The sequence below is a fragment of the Ambystoma mexicanum genome, chromosome 12, assembly GCF_040938575.1.
Source record: "Ambystoma mexicanum isolate Mex_15411 chromosome 12, UKY_AmexF1_1, whole genome shotgun sequence".
NCBI lineage: Eukaryota > Metazoa > Chordata > Amphibia > Caudata > Ambystomatidae > Ambystoma > Ambystoma mexicanum.
In genome coordinates this window covers 353,795,806-353,821,639 of record NC_090936.1, presented here as the reverse complement: position 1 = coordinate 353,821,639, position 25,834 = coordinate 353,795,806, and the positions used below count along the sequence as shown (strand labels likewise).

The 25,834-nt window shown below is 50.6% G+C and overlaps 1 protein-coding gene across 9 annotated transcripts in view; it reads left to right on the top strand.

Annotated features, from left to right (window-relative positions):
• The window catches only part of ITPR2 (inositol 1,4,5-trisphosphate receptor type 2), a 4,412,221-nt gene that overhangs the window by 1,675,821 nt on the left and 2,710,566 nt on the right, over window positions 1-25,834 (top strand). For all 9 annotated transcript variants that reach the window (XM_069628470.1, XM_069628469.1, XM_069628465.1 and 6 more), the window contains one exon: window positions 8,369-8,529. In XM_069628470.1, the coding sequence (XP_069484571.1) occupies window positions 8,369-8,529 (161 nt within the window). The remainder of the gene's footprint in view (window positions 1-8,368; window positions 8,530-25,834) is intronic.

Here is a 25,834-nt window from a genome sequence, read left to right as displayed (position 1 = left end):
GTGGGCCTGTGCATCCAGGGGGGCTGGGCAAATCAGGAGTGGAGGGATGGGAGAAGCGAGGGGAGACTCCATGATAGGGACAGAGTGAGTTCCAAGAATAGACCAGGAGAAACATGGCTACAAGATGCACCAGTACACCGTTGAACGTCAGAACAGGCTTTGGGAAAACAGTCTCTGTGCGTGCAAGGTTCTCAACTCAGGCTTCTATACTGTCCAGAAGTCGCCCAATGGGGCCGCTCACCTCTGCGCCGAACACCTGCAGCGCCAAACACTGCGCCCTTGCTCCGCCGCATGCTTTACTACTGCGGGGTGGGGCCGGTGCTATAAGTCCCAGGGGGCGTGGCCAGGAGAACAGCAAGCGTGGAAAGACCCAAGAGGGGTCTGAGTGCCGGAAAACACTGCGCCCTTGCCCCGACGCAGACTTCACCGCTGCAGGGTGGGGGCCGGTGCTGTAAGTCCCAGGGGCCGTGGCTGGGAGAACAGCAAGCGTGGAACGACTCAGGAGGGGTCTGAGTGCCGGCAAACACTGCGTCCTTGCCCCGCCGCTGAATTTTGGTTCTTCGTTGTTGCAGCCACAGCACAGACCTCAGGATGGCTTCTGGTGACCTGGACTCAACCACCAGACTGGTCTACTGACCCTCGCCAAGGCTGGATGCTCAGGACCTCTTCTGTGGATTTTGGCCGTGGGAAACCCACTGGTGGACCTTCCTCTGCACACAGTGAACTGGGATCTTCTTCGGCGGGAAAAAGGGGTCAGATGTCATGTCAGGGATGTCCCTTGAAAGACTCTTGGATCAGGTGGAAGTTTTGCAGCTCTGGGTGTCAAGCAGCACTATGCCAGGGTACTCCCTCTTCTGGGTGGTAGACAGTAATTTAGCTTCCAACGGTTCCAAACATTCATCTAGACCCTGGGCAACACAACTGGACTTCTTCGGATGAAGATGTCCAAGGCTTCCTCTTCTGGACTCACAAATACCCCTTCTCCGGATGGTAGGCACACAGGACTGGCTTCCTGGTACTTCTGATGAAGGGTAGCAGGTGCACGATGGTCCTTTATAGCTCGGGGTGAGAGGTTGCCTGTCCAGGTCCTTGGGTCTGCTCAGCCGTCTTCAGATTCCTTGAAGAAACGCAGCTGTAGACTCCTTCCTCCGACTAGACCCAGGATTCAAACTTCAGGGTTCAACTTCAGCTGTCGAACAGCTCCGGGATTCAGCTTCAGAACAAATTGGTGAGTGAGAGGTCCCTAGTAATATACATTTGTTCCCCATTCACTCAGGCTGAGCCAGGCTCAGTCAGCCAATCATACATATATGAGTGCATTCATGCAGGCAGGCAGCCAATCAGGCTCACAGGCATTCAGGCCATTCTCCCAAACCAGACACCCATAACCCAGAATGTGGATTGGAGTAAGCACCCAGCCTTTCAGCACCCTACACTGCATTCACTCCAGTTTCAGTCAGGGCTGGCCCATGCATTGTGTCACACAACCAAAACCAGGTACCCACAACACAGAATGTGAGCTGACTTCGGACTCTATTCATACAGGTCCCAGTGCGAGTGTCTACCCCCAACACACATCCCCTGGGAAGGAGGCTCCAGTCAGTTTGACAAGAGGTAGTCCCAGAGCCATGTATTGTCTTTCCACCCAACAGCAGTCAGGTGGAAATGGACAGAGTCAGGGCTTTCCAGGAATTTTGGAAACAAGGCGTAAAGGCAATAGAAACCAAGAGGCTATAGTGGCCATCTTGCCTTTCTTCAGGAACCCATTGATTCCTATGGCAGGGCCTGGGTGTCCCAGAAATGGAGGACACTCAGAGCCACTGTGAAGTCAGCATGTAGCTGCCACCAGCCCATACCCTGCTTTGTGGGCAACACACAGGTGCCCAAAAACACACATAAGGGGTACAAGGTTGTACCCCCACCCATGGGTGCCATATCCCAAGGGTGTTGTTCACAAAAAGGAAAAATGAAGAGCTGCACTGCCAGAGGTCCAGGGCGGACAGAATACATACAGAAAGCACACGTAGAGAAGTGGTAGGACAAGGACCAGGTGGCCCTGTCCCTCCAAAAGGCATTTCCAGCATCACACTGACCAAGAAGTCAAGGTCGGGAGAGAGACAGTAAAGAGACTATCTCGCCTGGTTGCGTGACCACAAGGAAGCTGTGGTTTGCCTGGGGCCGTTAACTGATGCTGAGACCAGACCACACCTTAGCGGAGAAGTCGGATCCCCGATCTCTGCATAAGAAGTACAAAAACTGACAAGCCAGGCAGAGTAAAGGAAGCAACCGCTCCCAAAGAGGTAACAAAATTGAGAGGGCTGAACCGCAGTATCAGAAGCTGGAGAAGCTATAAGGTTACGGGAGCCAAGAAATCCCTAATGAGCAGAGGCCCTACCAGGCCGCTGCTAATTCAAGCCTATCAGAGGGCTATAGTGCTTTGGGGAGCCATGAAAAACTAAAAGACATTAACATTCAAGTCTGGGGAAGCAACAAGGGTTACGGGAGCTAAGAAAACCTGAACAGGCCGGTGCCCTACCAAGTCCCTCCTAAAGCACAGGGCCAAAGAACTTGGGAAGCCTCGAGAGATCAAGAGACATTAACGTTCGAGACTGGGAGACGCTAAAGCAAGTCAGTCAGAGGGGACTTTGGGGAGCCCTGGAAACATGAAACACAGAACAGAACTGTGAGGTAAGAGAACCTGGAGGGTACCCGTGTTTAAAAATAAGACAAGGGGGTCATCACAAGGCTGAAGGTAAAAAACAGTTTTTACCAGCATGGAGCAAATACTGTGTCCGTGTAGGTAAGAGGTTGCTAATAGTGGGCTATTACGAGTTTGCGTGCACGAGCGTAGCGGCATGCTGTTATCGACAGTACCGGTATGGCGCTAAAGTCCCAAAAAAGCCCCTTAACGGCATCATGGAAAGCGCAGACAGCACTACCATCGCCGTCCTCCCCTAAATAACGTGACTGCCATCAATGGATACGGCATTAGCGGGCACCGCTATTAGCAGGGACCGCTAATAGCGGTACCATCTAATAAGCAGAAGCGGAAGTAGCGTCATCGCGCCGGAGCGGGAAAGAGCATGGCGGCCATCTTGAAAAACACAATCCATTGCCATCCTCACTACACAGGACCTGGAGCTTATTTCCAACTGCAGAAAAAGACCATCACCAACACCATTATGCCTAAGGCTGTAAAAAAAGGCATACCCCGGCAGCGCAAGAGCGCTTTACGGAGGACGATTTGACAATGCTCCCCTAGACATTGGCAGAGGTTGTGTTTGCCAACAACCTCAAGAGAGAGGCAATGATAAAGAAGAAGGAGATCTGGCAACTTGTTGTAGGGGGAGGAGGGAGAGGGTGTGTGGGGGAGTTGTGGGGGGAAGTAGAGGGGGGAGAGGGTGTGTGGGGGAGTTGTGGGGGGAGGGCGGTGAGGGTGTGTTTGTGGTAAGCACTTTGTTTAACAGTTTAATACACCTGTTGTGTGGCAGAAAAAATACTTGAGTGGACATTCTTTATTGCATATGTGTCATTTATTGCTATACAGTGCATAGTGTTCATGTACTCCCACACCCAGTGCCCTCTGTCCCACATTAATTTCAGCCTCTGCACCCATATGTCTTAGAAATATTCTCCAATCACAGACTGGCGCACAGCACGTCCCTCCTGTGCATCGGCACCGCAATGGTGTGCGGCCACATCTTCTTCCGCCCCTTCATCATCACCTGGTGGTTGCAGTTCAATGTCAGGGGGCAGGGGCACGTTCCGTCGGATACACATGTTGTGCAGCATGACACATGCCATGATGATCTTGGCCACCTTCTCATGCCTGTGGAGGAGTGCCCCACCCGACCGGCTAAGGCAGCGAAAATGTGCCTTCAACAGGCCAAAGGTCTGCTCAATGACCACACAGGTACGGGTATGGGAACGATTGTAGTCCTCCTCGTGCCTGGTCTGCGGGTTTCGGACAGGGGTGAGGAGCCACAGCTTCAAGGGATAGCCACTATCACCTGCATGGGAGCAAAATAAGGTATGTGTTAGTCGATTCATGATGGACAGCTGTACTTATCACACATGCCTGCAGATATTTGTTGGTCACATGCACATGTCCCTGGTTGTATGCACACATTTTTCATTCCCTCAATCCCTCAATGTGTGCTGTGCCATGGTTTTATGGTGTGCATTGCATCTTCAAGATGATACATGGTGTACATTGCCTTGATGTTGCTCATGCATTGTGGATGCATACCGCTGTGTTTGTGATATATATGTGATGTGTAGTGTTCTGTAAGAATTTCTGACTGGCAGCGTTGGCAGTAGTCTCTCCATTATTTGGCATTCAGCACCGATTATTCCCATGGTGACATGCTGCACTACTGTGGTGGTGGCCCTGTGACAAGCAGTGGATTCCCTTGGTGGTTTTGTTATGTGCACTCTAATGGATGCTTGTCCTGTGTAGTGATTTGCTGCAGACATTTACATTGTGAATACTCACAGCATGTTGCTGGATTGTGTTACGGAGGGTGAGGTCCTATGATGGGTGGTGCATGTGTTGTGGGATGTAGGGTGGGTTTAAGTTTGGCATGTTGTGATAGGTGTGCAACTTACTTAATTGCTATGGGAATTGGTAGTCAGATTCAGTTTGGGATGCTTTGGGGAACAGTGTTTTGGGATGTGCACATCGTGCTGTCACCACAACAATAACAGCATGGTGGTGTGTGCATCTCTCCCCCCAGTTCACTGCCTTGCCTGTCATGCTACTTACCAAGCAGTCAGGCACGTCGTCCTGCATGTCGCTCCATGTAACGTGGTAGTGTGGAGTTGCGCAGGACCATTGAGTCATGAGTTGATAGGGGAAATCGGGCACAACAATGTGTGATGATCTTGCTGGAGTCACATACCATGTGTACATTGATTGAGTGATATAGCTTACGATTGCGGTACACCACCTCAGTTGCATGCAGGACCACCAATTCCACATGGGTGCAGTCAAGTGCACCAATACAATTTGGCATGCCTGCCAGTGCATGGAAACCAACTTTTGTGTCAAAGTTCTCCCGGGGAGTCCGTGGTAGGGATATGTAGTCCCTTGTGTGCTTTAGGAGGGCATCCAGCACTTGGTTCAGCATGCGAGAAAATAAGGGTTGTGATATGCCATGCATGTGCCCCACTGTGTGCTGGTATGTGCCTGTAGATGGATGTGGAATGGCGGTGCGTATTTCAATCAGACTGACGTTGTCGTCATGTATCATGTCCACAATGGTGGTGATGGTGTCCCGGTCCAGACGGTACAGGGTGTGGATCTGCTCAGGGGTTAGGTTGAATGGACTGGCTCTGATGCAAGGGATTGGGGGCTGCCTGCGTGGTATCACTGGCTGCACTGGTGGGGCTTGCTGGGCCTGTCTCACCTTCCTTCTCCTCCTGCATCTCCTCTGTGGTGCCTGTTGTTGCTGGTGTAGCAATGGAAACATGTCCTCCAGCCCCAGTATTGCTACTACAAGTGGAATCATTTTGGTGTGGTGAGGAGTGTGGTGTGTGCTCCTTTTGTGCTGGCCCAGGCTCAATTGCATCCACCTGTGCTGGTTGTGTGCACCTGTGGCAGTTGGGAACTCTGGACATTGCTGTTTGCGGGTGGTTCATGATGCCGGTATTGCCAGCATCCCGGTACGCCTCATTACCACCTTCATGATGCTGGTATTTGCATGTCCGCCTGACTTGTGATGTCCTCCTGTTAGCGCCATCCCGCTATTGCCGGGCCCGAGGGCCACGTGCCCGCGCACATGCCGGTACGGGGAAGCACGCTATCAGCGGTGGCGCTAATAGGGCTTTTGGGTCGAAATAGCCCGTAGCGGTATGCAGTGCCGGTAATCCCTTACCGGCATCGTTTTTCCATTACCTCCAACCTCGTAATGACCCCCAAGGACACTGTCAAGCACCATTTGAGAAATGCTGGAGTTGTGTTAAGAAAATCTTGTCTTTCCTGAGAAAAGGGAACATAGGGAAGCTGCAGAGAGGCTAAGGACTGTACAGCGAGAAATTGATGAACATTGTGGAAAGAAATACAGAACTTGCTAGGGACTATACAGCAAGAAATTGATGAACTTCGAGGAAAGAAATAGAGAATTTGACAAACTTTTAAAACCTTCTTCTTGGAAAAGGGATCCAAGTGTTGGGCCATGCAGAAGCGAAGGTTAGAGTACTGCTCCGGCCTCCTTATTTTTATAAAGTTTCCCTAAGTGCCAGGGCCAGGTATCTATTAGGATTTGGACTAGGACTATTTATTTTGTACTTTGACAAGCACACTTAATTTTAATTTGATTAGTCAGGGATCTTCCCTCATAACAGCAGGGATAGATATGCGTTTCTATTATTATTTTGAGTAAACCCTCTTGAAAATGTTACAACTTTGTCTGACCCCTCCTTCTGGTTTGCCACATTAGGGTGGAGTGCTTAGGGGAGGTGTGATGTGGGGACCAGTGAGGTGGAGTGGTGTGATATGGGGTGTTGTGGAGGGTTGTGTGATGGTCTGGAGTGGTATGGGTTGTGTGCTGTGGGGTTGCGTGGTGTTGGGTTATGTGTGTTGGCTGAGTGGTGTGGGGTGAAGTATAGTGGTGTGGTGGGTAGAGTGAGGTATAATGGTGATGGGTGAAGTGGTGTTGTGTGGGGGTGGGACATAGCGGTGTAAAGTGATGTGATGTAGGATGGTGTGATGTTGGATGGAGCGGTGTAAAGTGGAGCAGTGTGGAGGAGTGTAGAGTGATGTGTTGGATGGTCTGCGATGGTTTGGATTGGTGTGGGGTAGGTCCGTTTTGGAGTGGTGTGGGATGGGATGGAGTTGAATGGCTGGCGTGGTGAGGGCTGACTTGTGGTGGGTGTTGATGGAGTGGTGTATGGTGGGATGGTGTGAATAGAATGGGGTTAGGTGGCCTTTTCTGGGATGGTATCAGGTGAGCTGGTGTGCAAGTGGTCTGGGATGTATCAGTTTTGGTTGGGTGGGGAGGTTGGTGAGTGGTGTGGATCAGTATGGGGTGGTATGGTCTGGAGATGGAAGGAATAGAGTGGATTAGTATGGTGTGGGGTTAAGTGTTGCAGTATACTGTACACTGTTGGATGAAGTGGAGTTGTGTGGTTTGGGTGAGGTGTTGTGGAATGGTCTGGGGATTAGGGTGGGTGGGGTTTGCTGAGTTGATATAGCTGACAGGGAGACAACTGGAAAAAAGGAAAGCAGTTGATGTGTGTCTGCATCGCAGGACATGGCTACAGCATGCCTAGAGTGAATGTGGGGGCAGGGGCCATGGCATGAGATGTTCTCTGGACTCAAGTAAAAAAAAAAAGTGGAGTGGAAGACAGCAAAAAAGGCAGAGCAAGCTCTTCTTCACACCATGGTCCAGCATGGTGAGGGGTCAACGGGGAACTGTTCAAACTAACTGAGCATCCCATGTTTGTGTTAGGGCTGCCACTTTGCACTCAGAACTGTACTGGGGGCGTGTGGATGTACGGCCTTTAACAGTGGTGCGGCCTGTTTGTTCCTGCAAAGGCAGACAGGAAGAATGAAAGATCACCCCATGAGCCCCACCTCTCATGAAGCACAGGAAAGCAGCTTCATGTTTGGAAGTGCATGGTTGAATAAAGTTAAACAAGCTTTCATTGGATTTCATGGCGGCAGTGCTGTAGATACGATTTTGAAATGGGAGTATTTCACTCCCTATTTTTGAAAGTTGGCAATGCAATGATTAGGGAGTATTTAATTAATGAGAAGACATGTTTTACATGTAAAACAGGTTTTGTAATTAATATCTCTCTGCACCAAGTTATTCATGCACATTGAAAGCTATGCTTTTACCAAGAGTTTGTTCCTGTAGCGCAATTTGTATTACTGGTCCAAACATATCCATGGACATATTTGGGCAAAAGCAGGGGGACAGGATCCCATGTATCCGTTTCCTTTGTTTTTTGGAAGTTTTTGTACTCTCCATTTTCATTTTTTTGAGAGTATTTACTTATTTTTAGGGAGTAAAAGTGGCTGATACACCCCTGTGACAAGAATTTACATTTAGTGACTAAAGAGAATTTAAGCCACATTTGCCTATTGCCATGCCAACCAGCTATTCTGCTTCTTAAAGCTCTTTCCTCCTCACGCTTCTCTGTGCAATGATATTGGATATTTTTTTCAAACCCCAAATTTGCAAAATTACCTGTGACTTCACTTCCAAACAATTCAGATTTGGTAGTCTTGAGCGCATTTGTACAAATACAGAATGCTGTTTGTTTGCAACAACAATTTAGTAATGGCTATGACAATATTCCAACTTTAAACCAGTCATCTTTTCTTTACAAAAAAATGTAAACTCTTGAAAAAAAATTGCAGATTGGGACCTGCCAGACAAAAGAAGATAAAGAAGCTTTTGCCATTGTTTCCGTTCCTCTCTCAGAAGTCAGAGATCTAGACTTTGCTAATGATGCCAACAAGGTTTTAGCATCAACCGTTAAGAAATTGGAGCTCGGAACCATCACACAAAATGAAAGAAGGTATGGAATTTGAATTATACATCTGATCTCTTTTCTCGCATTGACACTTGCTTAGTTCAATTATTGTTGGGAGCATGAACAATAATTTAAATGTACCATACTTTCAGCATGCAAACAACACAAATTATTTTTGCCTCTTTGTGTTGCTTCATCAGAATTACCTCTTTCCAGCACACAAACCCGCTGAATTACTAACTACAAAATTAGGAAGTGCCTTAAGGTGCAAGGATTTCCCAGGTTTGCTTGTTGTTGAGACTGGGTTTCCTTTTCCTTACTTCTCCAATCATGGACCACCTATGCCCTCACCCCCATGTTGTGTGGTATCACCCAGATGAAGCTATTGCTTACTCTACACGCAGAGAAGGTAGCTTTTGTTGCAGGAATGGTCCACATCCCCCCTGAGGTTTAAGAATGCTAACTTGGATTGACTACCAAGCTTCTCCTATTTTTATCTCGGGTAGTTTTATCCCCCTTTGTATCTTCTTAAAAATGTATGTAAGGAGATGTTTTATCCTATAGACCTGCACAGCAACTTCACAAAATAAATCCCTACCTGAATAGGACTACACATTTATCAAAATATAATGCCTCCATTTAAATTGATTGTGCACATTCATTTCTTAATAGTTTAATTGAACTAATATATTTGAAAATATTTTTGTCATTGGTGCATAGGTTGTCAAAAATCACACCTGTTATTCATCCTCCTGCTGAGGCTGAGAGTGAGGTTCCACCCTGTGTGGTTGAACTAGAGCCTGAAGATTCAGAACTAGTAGTAGGCTAGGAACTCATTGGTGATCTTGACCCTGTGGACCATCCTGAGCTGCAGTCTTTACTGTCAGAAGGTGGACCCCAAAGGGCAGACTTCAGTAAGGGGCAGAGTGAATGTCCAACTCTGGAAGGTCTTCGCCACCAGGCAGCTTCTCAGCTTTAAGGGCAAGAGCCTGGGAAGTGCAGGTTACACTGGGAAGATGGCCTCTTCTATAGTGAACCAACAGAGTCACTCCCTGGGGACTACAAAAGGCGTGTAGTGCCTCAAGCAAACCGACTCCAATTCTTGCAACTACCCCATGAGATACCTTTGGCTGGTCACTTGAGCTTCAAGAAGACCAAGAAAAGGTTCTCTCTCTACTTTTATTGGCATAAAATGGGGGCTGAGGTAGATAAGTATTGCAAGAGTTGTCACACTTGTCAAACCTCTGGTAAAACTGGCTCCAAGAATGTGGCACCCCTATTGTCTCTCCCTGTGGTGGGAGTACCATTTGAGAGGGTAGGAATCGACATTGTTGGTCCCCTTGATCCTCCAACTTCTTCAGGCAACAGGTTTATACTTGTTGTAGTAGACCAGGCTACTAGGTTTCCTGAAGTAATTCCTATGAGGACTGTTACAGCTCTGGCCGTAGCTAAGGCCCTCCTTGGTATTTTTACCAGGGTTGGGTTTCCTAAGGAGGTAATATCCGACAGGGGGTCAAATTTTATATCCCACTGCATGAAGGCCATGTGTAAAAACTGTGGAGTTACCTACAAGTTCTCAACAGCATACCACCCTCAGACAAATGAATTGGTAGAAACGTTTAACAGAACCATGAAGAGCATGATAGGAGCTTTAGAAGACCCTCTTAAGAAAAAGTGGGATCTTCTACTGCCATGCCTTCTCTTGGCATATAGAGAAGTCTCTCAGGAGGGAGTGGGTTACAGTCCGTTTGAACTTCTCTATGGCCATCCGGTCAGAGGTCCATTGGCCCTGTGTCATGAAAGGAGGTTCATGGAAGATGTGGTCCCGGTGGAAACTCCGCTAGTCCTGTTTCTATCTCTCTGCAACTATGTATCTCTTCCCCTTTAAATGCAGGTAAGCCACGCCCCCTCAGTACGTTGCAACTGTGTCGCGGTTTCCTCGCTCTCTGGTTCTCTCGTAGTTCCAGCCCTCCTTGTTTCTTCCTGAAAGCCCTCCGTAGCGTTCCTTCCAGAGCTCATTTCTTCCTGCCTATCTGTCTACTGTTGTTATCTTTATTTGCACGCATTAATTCGAGGGTTTCTGACATTGTTTACTTTCACTTTCTGTTGCGGCGCTCGCCGCTTTTCTTACTCCGCCTCTTTCAGTCCCTTTGATTACCTTACCTTTCTTACAGGAGTTCCCAGGTATCCTGACCACTTTGCTCCCGTTTCGGTGCCTTCATTCTGGGGGTAAGAAGTTTTTCACTTGCAGGGGTTCTTTTTTACACGTTAGTACGGTGACCTTATGCGCTTGTACCATTCTCTCTTTCTTAAACCAACTTAACCTCCTTCTATCTTTTCCCCTGATATTTTCCTTGGTTTCCTTTCTCCTTCTATTTTTCCACCGAAGTTTCATCTTCCTGTTTCTGGTACTCTTCCGCCCTCCATTTTTTCTTCAGAACCACAATTCCCAGTTCGCATCTTGCCTTCAGAGTTTTGTCTCTTCTTCGTCCGCTGGATCTCCATCACACCAGCCTTCAGGATCAGATTTGCAGAAAGAACAGTTATTTTCAACTTACCTGATTTATTCAAGTCATTCTACTGGATCGGACAAGCCATCACCTCCACACCTTCTTGCCATTCCATCTATAGGGGTTTTTTGTGCCACAGGTTTTTTCCCCTCTGTGGTCTGCACAGGGGATTGTCATTTCTGTCTGTGACTGTTACTCAGCACGACAATTGTGGCGAGCTCCCGGAACAGACCTTACCTCTTCACAAAAAAAGGAACGCCTGATCTCTCGGTAACGACTCTTTCCGGATCCGACCTCTCCTCCGGCGAATCGGATCTCGAAGCACAGGTGAGCCCCACTTTTGATGACACCCTGATCAAGAAGGGGTTGGAGAGTGCTCCTTCCCCCACGCCAATTAGAGTCACTGGCTATGTGATAGGACTCTGGAGGAGAATGTCACACATGATGGCTGAGGCAAGTGATAACTTGAAAGCAGGTCAGGCTCTGGTCAAGCATTGGCATGGCTAGAAGGCCAACATGGTTGAGTTCGCTCAAGACCAGCTAGTTCTTGTTATGGTCCCAACAAGGCAGAGGGTCTTGCAGGACAAATGGATGGGACCCTTCAAGGTTGTGAGAAAACTTGGAGAGGTGAACTATCTGGTGGACTTAGGCAATCCTAAAGAGGCTCCTAGAGTCTTTCACATCAACCGTGTCAAAGCTTATGTCTCGAGACCAGAACTGGGAACCTTGCTTCCAGCTTCAGCTCAAGAGGAGGAGGAGAGTGAACCTCTACCTGACCTCAGAGGCAAACCTTTGGATGAGAAAATAGGAGTTAATCTCTCTTCTAATCTGACACCTGAGCAACAGGAGGAGTGCAAAGTTTTGTTGAATCAATTTGCATCCCTGTTTTCTCTAGCACCAGGCTTGACCCCTTGGGGCCAGCATGATATTCAAACTGGTGACTGTTTACCTGTCAAAAGCAGGGGCTACAGGATGTCAGAAAAATGTAAGAACCCACATCAAAGGAGAGGTCAACAAGATGCTTGATCTCGGGGTAATAGAGCCCCCTACTAGTCCATGGTCTAGCCAGTTGTGTTAGCACCAAAGGCAGGATCCAAGGAGTTGAGATTCTGTGTGGACTAGAGAGCTCTAAATGCAGTCACTAAGACTGAAGCCCATTGTTAGGGAGAATTCTCCTTCTAGGGCTAATTTCCCTCACCTAGTGAGTCCCCCAGCAGCTTTGCTGGATTTCTGGAGTTTATTTTTCTACCTGGTAAGAGTGTACATCCTTTTCCCACTCTTACATGTGTTTTGGCCTATGTTTTGTTACTCATTGTGTGATCTTGGGCACTGGAGCACACCACTCCAAGTGCCCCTGTTCTTGTATGGGTTACACAGCACCTTTAGTGTAGTAACCCCGGGTTGTCTTTTAGACTTCCCTCTGACTCCATTTCGCTAGGGCTGACTACTGTCCCCCAGAGAAAGGTAAAGTTGCCATTTACTTTACATAGTAACTTTTACCACAGACCCAGTACACCCCATCTTACATGGAGTACTGGAAAGGGCTAATCTGTACCCCTTTTCTGTGTGTACCTCCCTGAGCACTGTTTTGCTCTTTTATACTTGGCTGGTGGCAGTGGTATCTACCCTAACTTTTCTACCGCGATTATATTAGATAAACGTGGTACCGTTCTTGGCTATTAGCCTCGAACATAAACCCGCTTGACCAAATCGTCTTTCTTTTGGCTCTGGTCGGGTTTATTCGCCATTTCTTTTTGTTAAAGTCCTTCTTGTGTTTTACTTTGCGCAGCAAACTAGGTTCGCCTTCTTTGTTCACCGTCTTTTGGTGGGCTTCTGCAGGGAAGCCCCCCCTCTTGGCGCCTGGATGTCTAGGTAGACTGAATGTGGGGAAGGGGTGTAGTCACCCCCTGCACAGGGTATCCTAGGAAACCCAAGTCGCACTTTGCCATGATTGGCTGAGGTGGTTGTCCCGGCTGGACAACCCCCCCTGCTGCGTGATTGACAGCAAGGCTGTGTGAATGGGGGTTTTGCGCATAAAAGGCAGGTCTCTTGGGCTAGAAGTCAGAGTCGCCTCTGGAACTACAAGGAACCGAAGAGAAGTGGAGAGAACGACGGCTGCTGCAACTACCCCGTCCCGGTGAAGCCCTGCTGCAGCCCTGAGCTATCTTCCCTTCGACGACTAAGAGAAGATCCAGTCCGGAGTCTTCTTCCCTTGAGCCTGGTGGGGATAACCAGCTCATCTTCTTCAGCCAGAGATCTCCGCTGTGGTCTAAATCGCTGCACACTGCTGTAGTGGTCCGGATAGCCACCTGCTGAGCCTCTCCTGTTTTTAAGGAGCACACCTTTGCATTGTCGCTGCTGTCGGCTTCATCCCTGTGTGGTGCAGACCCCCTTCAGACGTCCTCCTTCACAACAAAGCTCCAGGAATCGTGGGTCTGCGGGAAACCTAACAGGAACAACTGCCAGGGCACCAGCTGCATCGTGGGAATAAGGTACTGTGTTCTAGTCGAGGAAACTGGGTGAATCCCTTTTCTTCATCCTCAAGGCTCATCCTCGTCTTCCCTCCTTCTTATAACTTTTGCTTCCGAACATTGACAATATTCAAGTACTTCTTGGATACACTGAATCATGAACTGTCTAAAGGTGTGATCTTCGGCACAGGCCTCCGGTGTCATCTAAACCTGGCTCCGACCCTTTGACTTTTGAACTCCTGTTTCTGAGTGTTTCTCGATAGTGTCTGCCTAACCTAAATATTGCCTGTGATTTTTGCCTCCAACTCCCTCTGGGTACCTCAGGTGCTAAGCGTGTTTTTGCCCCGGTAGCATTTCATGTCACGGATGCATGTTTATTTAGTAGACCGAACGGTCAAAAAGTGATTGCAACCGTATCCGCAGTATCGTGTCTTGTTCATAACACTGTTCATTCAAACACAGGGTACTTACCTTGAGACTTACTGTACAAAGTGAATTGGTTAGTTGTAGTATATTTAACGTGTGGTTTTGTTTAAAGTTTAATAGAGGTGTTGTGTTTATAACTGATGGTTTAAAAATAAATGTACTTATATTTTTTACCTGAAACCTTGAGTCAGTGTTTGCTTGAGTCAAAGTAGTTGTGGTCCCTTTGTGTAATCTCTGCTACTGCTCATATACTCTTGAGATAAGCCTGGCTGCTCTGCTACTGCTACCACTATAACTTAGTAGTAAGGGCTTGTACCAAAGGTAAAACTTGTATTGCCACCTGTAGTCTTAATCAGGTGTAGTGGTCCCTAAGGGCACTGCACATGATTCTGCCTAACACCCATCCTTTGCCAAGGACAGATGAGCTGGTGGATAGACTTGGTTCGGCCAAGTTCCTCAGCACATGTGATCTCACGTCAGGCTATTGGCAAATACCCTGACTGGACATGCCAAGGAGAAAACTGCATTCTCCACCCCTGTTGGCTTATACCAATTCACGGTTATGCCTTTTGGATTAAAGAATGCACCTGCTACATTGCAAAGGATGGTTAATCAGGTTCTGAATGGGATAGAGGACTTCTGCATGGCATACTTGCATGACATTGCAGTGTTCAGCCCTACTGGGAAAGAATATGTTGACCACCTAGGATATGTTTTGCAGGCTCTTGAACAGGCCCATCTAACCATAAAAGCAAGCAAATGCCAAATTGGTCACAGTAAACTGGTCTACCTTGGGCATGAGGTAGGAGGTGGAGAAATAAGGCCTTTGCTCAGCAAGATTGAAGCTGTGCAAAATTGGACAACCCCTTCTACTCAGACCCAGGTGAGAGCCTTCCTAGGCCTCACTGGTTATTAAAGGAATCTCATTGAGAACTATGGATCCATTGCTTCTCCACTGAATGTAATCTCTTCTCCTAAGTTCCCTAAAAAGATCATATGGAATGAGGAGTGAAATCAGGCCTTTGAAAGCCTGAAGAAAGCCCTTTGTCAAGCTACAGTTCTCAGAGCTCCTGACTACCACCAACTCTTTATTGTACAAACAGATGCTTCCAATATAGGTGCAGTACTCGGTCAACTGGATGAGAAAAGTTGGGAACACCCCATTTGCTTCATCAGTAGGAAACTGAAGGAACCTGAAACAAGGTGGGTAACTATTAAGAGAGAATGTTTTGCCATTATGTTGACTTTGAAGCAGTTTAGACCATACTTGTATGGATCTACTTACATCATTCAAACAGACCACCAACCCTTGAGATGGTTGATGCAAATGAAAGGGGAAAACCCCAAACTGCTAAAATGGTCAATCTGCCTCCAAGGGTTTGACTTTACCATTGAGCACAGGTCAGGATGTCACCACCAAAATGGTGATGGTCTCTCTAGGATGTTTATAACCGACTAGAGGTAAGAGACTCATCCAGGAGTGGATTAGATCCTCCTGTCCCTTAGTCTGGGGGGGCGAGTGTTAGGGAGTGTTAGGGAGAATTCTCATTCTATGGCTAATTTCCCTTACCTATAGAGTCCCCCAGCAGCTTTGCTGGATTTGAAGGGTTTGTTTCTTTTTACCTGCTAATAGTGAGACTATTTTTCCCACTCTAAGGCATTTTTGCTATGTGTGTCCTAGGCTATTTTTGTGTTTAATGCCTATGGGATCTTTCTCAACCCCATAGGAACCATCTTTATTCACATGTTACACAGCACCCTCAGTGCAGTAACACAGGGGTGTCGTAGCGACCCCCAAACATAGACTCCATACCCTGGGACTGACTACTGTCTCCTAAGGCATGTAAAGTCCCCATTGACTTTATTAGTCACATCCTATGAACTAAACCAGTACAACCCATCTTACTATGGAGGTACTGGAAGGGGTTAATAGTTTTTCTCTGTTCATTTTCGGGAGGGTACCGTACAGTCCCTCTCTCAAAAGTTTCTGGCTGGTGGCAGTGGTTACTACCATAAATATTCGACAAAATATATTTCCCTATGGGATTTTTCCATTGTTCGAGGCTACCACTTTTTCTGACAGCCTCTAACATACCGCCGGTGCATTTTAATATTAACTTTACTCCGTTAGGTTTTATTTTCCCAGAACTTTAATATAACTTCTTTCTCGTGTCTTTCTCTAAACTCCTAACCCAGGTCGGAGATCCTTTGTTCGTCCTTTTGGCGGGCTTCTGCCGAGAAGCCCTCCTTTCGGCACCACTGAGTCTGGGGTGGGTCCATTGTGTGGGTGGGGGAGTAGGACCGCTGGACAGGGTTGCCTCCGCAGGAGCCACTTCTTCATTTAAAGGTACATTGTTCTGCCAGGCTGCCCTTTCTTCGCGGTGTTTTAAATCCTTTACCTACCTGTTGGGTTGGCCGCCCCCCTCTCTTAACATTGTCTTTTCAACTTCTGAAGCCACATTTTCAAATTCGTTAACCAAAGACTCAACTGCAGCTAAAAGAACATTTTTTCTCCTGGGCCCTTGCCCTGTACCACCGACTCTGGCACAGGCCTACTGACTCTGGTCACATTTGTTAGACCTGCCTTCTTTAGATTGATTTTCACTGAGAACTGTTTTGGTGCATCTATTTCTTCAAACTACCCTTTTCTCCCCATTTCTTTAACCTTGTGAAATGCCAATTTGCTCAGTTTTCATTTAAGTATTGCTTATACTGATGCACTGCCTTGCTTAAACGGTTTCACAAGCTGATGGGAAGTGTTGCTAGGTTGTGTAAGAAACTGTTTCTATATAACTTGTGCTTTCCCTCCCTTGTGAGGAATTGTTAAGAGGATCCCTTGTGTGTAGTTGTCACTGTGCAGTTTTGCTCAGTTTTCACTCTGATTCACTTGGTCTACAATTTAACTTGGGAGTGTGTATATTTTTCCTTTGACTTAATTTAACTTGCTTGATGCCTGTGATACATGTGTTTTATTTGAAGTGTATAAAATAAATATATATCTACTTTTTAAATACAAAGCTTTGGTCAGTGTTTCCTTGTTCCATAGTCTAGTGGGCCTATTGTGTAAACCCTGAATACCTGAATACTGCTCATCTCCCTCTTGAGATAAGTCTGACTGCTCAGCCACAGCTACCAACTAAATCTTTGTGGTACAGACTTATACCAAAGGGGATTTATTTCTCCAGCATGGGGTCTGGCATGGATTCACATGCTCATGAATATTCCCCGTCGTCAGGCCGGGAATCCTCGGTATAGAAAAAAATCAGTATCAGTTTCGTTTCTGATCTGTCTTTCTTAGTAGTAACCAATCACTGGTCTCTGGGTCATACTGCCCCCAGCCAATGACTGCCCTCCCCCTAAGCCCCGCCTCCGGCAGCCATCCTCAGATTTTTACCGCACGTTCAAGTGTTGGGAGTCCTCGTGCTGTAGCTCTCGAGCTTTTGCTGCGTTTTAGCACTTTTTCATGGGATTGTTCTCATTTTTCGGTTAAACAGAGCCTCAAGCTCCACCGTTTCTACATCCGATCAACAGGGATCCGATTCAGAGTTTTCTACGCCCCTCAAGGGTGAAGATTTCGTCGAGTTACGCTTTTGGAGGATTCCAGAAGTTTCGAGGCCTACCCCGGACATGGCCCAGGAGAAAGGAAGCTCGACGCCCAGGAAGCTGTTCAGGACCTGCCCTGGATGCCAACTTCAGAATGTTTTCAAGGAGGACGAGCATTCGTTATGCCTCTACTGTCTCCATGAGGACAAGACGCACAAGGAGAAGGACTGTGCGTTTTGTGGGAACATGTCAGAGCGGACCATGAAGGATCGCCACCTCCGTCTCGCCAACTGGCTCTAAGGGAAGAGCCCGTCAGGCGAGAAGAAGAAAAAGAAGTCAGAGCGGTCTTCTAAGTCCTGTGAGGGTGCCCCGGCGACGGGGGCCCAACAAAAGGCTAAGCACCGCGAGTCCGCGGGCACCGGGAGCGCCGAACGGTCAGGCCCCTTGGCTGCCAGGCAGGGCGCATCCTCCCCGGCGCCATCAACCACGAGCCAATGCTCTGGCTCGGGTAAGAGGAAGTCCGAGAACCCGGCGAAGCTTCTGGAGAGGCCCCGGTCATTCTCGAAGATTCCGGCAGAGGGGGCGCGAGGCTCGGACCCTCCCCCCAAGGTGAATGCCCCAGGCGTCCAGAAGGTGGCGATGGCCTTAATTCACCCTGCTAAGACCTCGATTGAGGATGTCGCCGCGGCCCTGGCTCAGCCTGTGGAGGCTACACCAGTGGAGGCGCCCTCAGGACCCAGAATCTCCCTGCCACCGCGGAGGTAGTCGTCTTTCAGGCCCATTGAGAAGACCCCCACGAAGTCCTCTTTGGAGAAGGTGGGGGAGGGGCTGATGGCCATCGTGGATACGGACACGACCTCTGAAGAAGAGCTCATCGAAGTCGTGGAAGAGGCCTAGCCCATCGGGAGGGATCCCGACGAGGGCGACGACGATAGCGACGGTGTCGCCGACAAGGCTCCTCAACAGCCCTCGCACCCGTTGTTTCCGGCGCCGCAGGACACCTCGGTGGCCATTTTGTCAGCGATTCAGTCCTTATGCTCGGAGATAAGGACAAGGTTGCCCCTTCCCCCGATGGAGGTACCTGAGCCAGACCCGACGGGGGAACCAGAGCCAGGACCTTCGGAGAGTCCACCGCATAAGAGGAGGAGGACGCATCCTACGCCACCTCTCCCACCTCTGCGGCCTGCTCTGCCTTCCCCCCGGTCTACTACCCACGGGGATGATACAGGCACGGACACGGCTATGACAGGTACAGATGGCGACGGAGGTGACGACGGGACGTGTCCCCTGTCGCCCCCTGCTCGGGCGTCCCCGCCCGACGAGATTGGATCCTTTCATGCCATGATTTCCAGGGCATCCTAGCTTTTTCAGCTCTGCCCAGAAGAAAAGAAGAAAGAAGGGTTCCTTTACCAACGGCGCGAGGCTAAAAGGAAGACAGTCCTCGCCGTACCGCTTCTTGATGACATCTGGGATGAGGGGCTCGCCCTCCTCAAGAACCCTGCCACGGCGCTGGCAAAAAGGGACCGGTACGAGAAGAAGTACCGGGTCCCCGACGCTGCCCCCTTGTGCCTTCGGGCACAACCTACCCCGGATTTGGTCGTCTCGGCGGCGGCAAAGAAGAAAGCTGGGGGGGCATCGGCCTCGACATCAACTTCCCCGCCGGACAGCGAGGGCAGGAAGTTGGACACGATGGGGCGACGGATCATCTCATCCGCAGCGACGACTATCAAGGCGGCCAACGCCCTAGCTATCGTAGCCCGCTACGACAGGGAGTTGTGGTTCAAAATCGCCCCTCTGTTAGACTTCCTTCCGGACGCCAAAAGGGCTGAGGCCCTTGAAATCCTACAGGAGGGGGAGATCGCTTCGGACCACGCCATCACGGTGGCAACGGACATCGCCTACACCGGTTTCCTTCAGTTGGGCAACGGCGTTTGCTTGAGACGATGAGGATGGCTCAAGGCCACGGATTTCCGCCAGGATGTACAAACCAAGGTCTTGGACATGCCCTTCAACGGGAACAACCTGTTTGGGAAGGCGGTTGATGAGTCCCTTCAGGCCATCAAGACAGACACAGAGACTGCCCGGGCACTGGGAGTGCTCCAACAACGACGGCCCTCCTTTCGGAGCTCCGGAGGCAGACAAGGTGCCTCCAAGAGATCCGGCAGTGGCTCCTCCACTTACCGCCAAGCGGCAAGATCTTCGTCCCAGGAAGCCTACAGGGGACGCGGCAAGTCAGGTGGTGCCCGTCGTCGTCGACAAGGAGGTCAAGGGGGCAAGGCGGCCTCCAAACAAGATTGAACCGACCGTGGGGTCGGGCCCCCGCCGAAGCACCCCGGTGAGAGGCCGGCTGGCGAGGTTTGTCAGTGTGTGGGAGTCCATCTCCGCCGACCGTTGGATGCTGGATGCCCTGGCCCAAGGGCACGCCCTCGAGTTTCAGAAGAAGTGCCCTCGCGTTCCACCCGTGGCCAGGAAGGAAAATCACGTCCCTCAACTTCTGTTGGAAGTAAGGGCGATGCTCAAGAAGGGTGCCATCGAGCTTGTCCCAAAGAGGCTTCGGGGCTCCGGAGTTTACTCAAGGTACTTCCTCGTAAAAAAGAAGACGGGAGGATGGCGCCCCATCCTGGACCTACGACGACTGAACAAGTACATCAAAGCACAGAAGTTCCGTATGGTCACCCTCCAGCATGTGCTGGGACAGCTGGAGGAGGGCATTTCCTGTCGTCGTTGGACTTGGAGGATGCGTACTTCCACATCCCCATTCTAAAAAGACACCTAAAGTTCCTCAGGTTCGTGGTCCAAGGGCGGCACTACCAGTTCAAGGGCCTCCCGTTCGGATTGAAGTCGGCACCCGGGGTGTTCACCAAGTGCCTCGCACCGGTGGCGGCGCGGCTGCACCTACAGGGGATCCACATCTACCCCTACCTGGACGACTGGCTCCTCCAGGCAAGGACAAGGGAGCTCGCCGTGGAGCACACTGCGAAGACCGTCCAGCTGCTCACGGACCTGGGATTCTCCATCAACTTTCCAAAATCCCACCTGGTTCCGTCGCAAGTCGCCCTGTTTATGGGAGCCAAGCTCGACACAGTGGCGCGGCTGGCCTCGCCGTCGGAGGAAAGGACCAGGACCATTCTGGGCACGGTGCAGCGTCTGCTGGCCACGCACATGGCCAGGGTAAGATTTATCAAGTCCCTCCTCGGAACGATGTCCTCCTGCATTTATCTGGTGCGCCTTTGAGTTGAGTTCCTCAACGCCTGCTGGATCCAGTCAACGGGCAGCTTCGAGGACAGGATCCCTCTCAACGAGACGTTCCGTCAGGCGATCCGGTGGTGGGGTACCCGCTCCCATCTGTCGGCGGGCACGGACTTTCAGACCACAGCTCACCAGGTGACGGTGACGACGGACGCCTCCCTGGAAGGTTGGGGAGCACATTCCGGAGATCGTCACGCGAGAGGCCTTTGGCTCCCGGAGGAGAAGTCTCTCCACATCAACATCTTGGAGCTCCGCGTGGTGTTCTGGGCCCTCAGGTCCTTTCTTCCGTCCCTCAAGGGCAAGGTGGTGAGGATCTTCACCGACAACACCACCACGATGTTCTATATCCGGAAGCAGGGCGGAACCAGGTCCCGACCCTATCCAAGGAAGCCCAGGATCTGTGGCATTGGGCCGTCGCCCAAGGGATGTTTCTGGTGCCTCTTCATCTGGTAGGAATAAAAAACATGATCGCCGACTCACTCAGCAGGGAGCTGCGCTCGTGCCACGAGTGGGAACTACGCCAGGATCAAGTGGATCGACTCTTCCGACGATGGGGCGAACCCCAGATCGAACTCTTCGCGACGGCGACGAATTCCAAGTGCCGGAGGTTCGCCAGCAGGTTCCCCCAGCTGAGGAGCATGGGCGATGCTTTCTCGTTCCCCTGGGACGGCCTATTTCTTTATGCATTCCCTCCGATGCCGTTGCTGCTCCGGCTCATCAACCAGCTCAAGAGGTCCCGGTGCAGGATGATCCTCGTCGCACCGGCGTGGCCGAGACAGATCTGGTTCCCGGACCTTCTGGACTTGTCAACATCCCCACCAGTCAAGCTGCCGACAGACGCAGACCTTCTCTCCAGAGAAGGAGGCGCCATTCTTCACCACAACCCGGAGTCGCTGAAATTGCAGACCTGGCTCCTGCAGCACTAGAGTTTGGAGGGTACGACATCCCGGCCGACTGCAGAGAGGTTCTTGCAAAGGCCACGGCGTCCTCAACTCTCAAGCGCTACGGACATAAATGGAAGAGGTTCTCTGTCTGGTGCCGTGCACAGAAGATTAACCCTCTGCGGATTACAGCCCCTCAAGTACTGCCGTACCTACTGTCGCTGGCCCAAGCTGGACTGGCTCACGCCTCCATCAAAATACATCTGGCTGCAATCTCCCGATATACCAGGACGACGGGTCGGGCGTCCTTGTGGTCTCATCGCCTGGTGAAAGAATTCATGAAGGGACTATTCCGATCATTCCTGCCGGTGAAGGCTCCTGCCCCGGCGTGGGAACTTAATGTGGTGCTAACCAAGCTCATGGGGGCCCCATTTGAGCCTATGCATTCGGCACCTTTGAAGTTCCTGTCATGGAAGACAGCTTTCCTCGTGGCCATCACCTCCGCAAGACGAGTGGGAGAGATCCAGGCCCTATCTTGCAAGCCTCCATACTTGACTTTTCATGACACGAGCGTGGTGCTGAGGACACACCCATCCTTTATGCCCAAGGTGCCGTCAGACTTCCACCTCAACGAGCCCTTGGTGTTGCCAGCTTTCTTCCCGTCGCCTTCTACGTGGACCGCACAAAGAGTTTTCGGAAGACATCACAGCTGTTTGTGAACTTTGGGACTGTGAATCAAGGGAAGGCTCTCTCAAAGACTTCCATTTCCAGATGGCTCTCCGGCTGCATCATGCACTGTCACCGGTTGGCAAACCGACAGCTGCCCGGCCGTCCGAGAGCCCATTCGACCAGAGCGATCGCTGCTACCACGGCGTTCCTGTCTGGTGTGCCCCTGCTGGACATCTGCAGGGCTGCGACGTGGAGGTCCACGCACACCTTCACAAGATTCTACTGCGTCGATCGGGAATCCAGGGAGGAGTCCAGGGTCGGCCAAGCAGTGCTGCGCAACCTGTTCGCCTAAGGTGAGCCTGGTGAGGAGGTAAGAGTTGCTTAATGTTGAGTTGTTGTATTGCTTAATGTTGAGCCTGTTGCCACCTCCCGTGGTTGTGCATATGTGTACTGCTATGTATTCTTTTATTCATGAGCATGTGAATCCATGCCAGACCCCATGCTGGAGAAGGAACAAGTTACTTACCTGTAACTGTTGTTCTCCAGCATTGGTCTGGCATGGATTCACATGCGAACCCTCCCGCCTACCCCTCTGCGCTCTTCTTCTGGTCATACTGCCACTTTACGTGCTACCAAATCTGAGGATGGCTGCCGGAAGCGGAGCTTAGGGTGAGGGCAGTCATTGGCTGGGGGCAGTATGACCCAGAGACCAGTGATTTAAAGACAGATCAGAAACGAAACCGATACTGATTTTTTTCTATACCGAGGATTCCCGGCCTGACGACGGGGAATATTCATGAGCATGTGAATCCATGCCAGACCCATGCTGGAGAACAACAGTTACAGGAAAGTAACTTGTTCCTACTCTCATCTGTAGTCCTAATCTTGTGTAGTGCTCCCTTAGGGAACTGCACAGGATTCTGCCTAACAATGCCCATGTCCCTCTCCGCTTCCCCCTTTCCTTCCGACCTCTCCAGTGTGAGAATCTCAGACCTCAGCCTGTGAGCCACGAGAGTCCTCTCCCTCTTTTTGGACCTCCCTTCGCTAATCAACCTACCCCTCCAGGTTGCCTTCGCCGCCTCCCATACTATCCCCCGGTCGACTTCTCCCATATCGTTTAGCTCAAAATATTCCCTGATCGCTGTTATCATCACCTCTTTGAAGACCGCATCCCTAAGGAGGAAGTTGTTACATCTCCATAGGGATTCCCTGGGTTTTAGGCCCGATATGCTAATGTTGGACCAGACCAGGTCATGGTCTGACCAACCAACTGGGCGGATCTCCGAGGCCTCTATTCTACTCATGTACTGGTATCCCGTAAGAAGATAGTCTATTCTAGTCCTCGTGCCGTGGACTGCGGAGTAGAAGGTGTATCCCCTCCCCGTTGGATGGAGCTCCCTCCATATGTCCACCAGCCCTGCTCCCACATTAGGTCCTGAAGCCCTCCACCTGATAGTCTCCCTCTACTGCCTGGTGGGATCGCCTTACCACTATGGTCCAACTCCCGATCCGCCCACATATTGAAATCAACCCCCAGGAGGAGGAGCCCTTCCACTCTGGTCAACACCTCCGCAAGGACCTCTTGGATAAATCCCATCTGCCCCACGTTAGGACGATATATGGCAGCAAAGGTAATTCTGGAGTTATGTAAATTGCCTGATCCTACCATGGCTCTCCCGTCCTCCCTTCCCCATCGGGAAACCTCGGTCAGTTTATGGTTCCTGTGCGGTACGATTCCGACACCCCCTCTCTTCATGTGGCCGGATGCCCAGAAGGTCTGGCCCACATGGGATCCCAGGATCGCTCCCTCCTCCCCCTTGACTGTTCTAGTTTCTTGTACAAAGAGGATATCAACTCTCGCATTTTTCATTTCCCTCCCCAAGAGAGAAAGCTTTGTTGAGGAGTTAAGCCCCTTAACGTTGAGGGAGCCTATTCGAAGGGTCTCGGCCCAGCCCTTCCTCTCATTGTCTGTCATCGGTTCTTTGCCTTGTGTTCATCTTTTCCCCGGTCCTGTGGAAGTTGCCCTGTTCCCTTTTGGAGCTGGATTTGGTCTGGGCCCGAGGGTCTCTAACCCAGCCACCCTCCCTCCCCCCCTGCCAACGGGCAAGCCACCAGGATGAGTGTGTATCCGTACACCGCAGGTCTCTCAGTGAACTCTGTGTCCCCGGCCTGGATTGCCAAACTCGTGTCCTTGCATTCCCTGATGATAAATCATTGTTCGCCTAGTCCTCCCCAGCCTCCGACGTGGGGGTGTATGGTTTCCTGAATATTCTTCTGGCCTTTGTCTTTTTCTTTGTGGACCAGGGGCCCTCAGGCTGTCTCCTGGGTTCGGGCCCTGCTTGTGTACCTTCTTCGTTTCCTCCCTCCGGAGGGTCGCTCTTGAGCACTTGGAGGACTTGCGTGGCTTCTTTGCCGCTAGTCACCCTGTAGTCTACACCAGTTCGCTCGAAGGAGAGGGTGAAAGGGAACGACCATCTGTATCTCATGTCCTGGCTGGTGAGCCACTGGGTGAGCGGGTGACATTCCCTTTTGCGGGTGAGCGTGAGGGTAGATAGGTCTTGGTATATCCGAATTGTGTCCCCTTCAAAGCTGAAGCTCTCGATCCTTTTTGCCTTCTCCAGGACCTCCATTTTCTCTCTATACCGGAGGAAACGCACCACAGTGGACCTTGGGCCCCCTCCTCCGCCCCCTCCACCTCCATGTGCTCTTTCAAGCTGGACTTCCTTGACCCCTTCTAGTTGGTTAATCAGACCTTGAACCTTCCTCCAAACATCGGCCGCCGTCTCCCCTCTTTGCTGGGTAATGCCCATTATGCATAGGTTATTTCGGCGTTCCCTATTTTCCAGATCATCCACCTTCAAAATTATGTCCTCCTCTCTCATTTCAAGGTCTGTTAACCTCACCTCGTATTTTATGTCCGGACAGGTCCGTCTGGAGGTGGTTATTTTCCATTCCTTCAATTTATTCCTCCAAAGTGTCCACTCTTCCTCTGAGGTCCACTATAGAGGCCTGTATGTCGGTGCGAATAGCTTTGATTTCCTGAAGGATGTCCTTGAAGTCATCCTTCGTTAGCACTGCGGAGGGGGGGTCACTGCCTGAGGGCATGGTGGCTCCGTGGGCCTCACTCGGAGCTGTTTGTGAGCGGCAAAAGCGTTGGAGGGAAATGATTGCCCCGGTGGCTGGAGGCCGCTCCAGGGTGTCGCTCTTTTTTGGTGCCTCTTGGTGTGGTGCCTCCAACAGGGCGGACCCGTGGGAAACACAGAGTTCGGCGGGGCGACCCCAGCCCCTCTACGTTGTCGGGGTGTCGAGTATCTGGCTGTAGGCCTTGATTTTGTGCCGGGGGGCCTGCGGGGCCTGCAGGGCTTCCAAGGAATGAAGCTGTGATCTGCCTGGTTTTGTAGGCCTCTGGAGTATAGGCAGAGGGAGATGTGGTGCCGCTGCTGCGGTGTAAGCCGCCTTGTCCCTTTTTTAGGGGGAGCTGGAGAAAGGGTTGAATCCCAGTTGGGGGCTGCGGGAGGTTGGGGGGTGGCACCCCAGTGCTGTTTCCTCAATGGTCCTCTTCCCCCCCCTCCTTCTCCTCACCTACTTTCCGTGCTGTTCT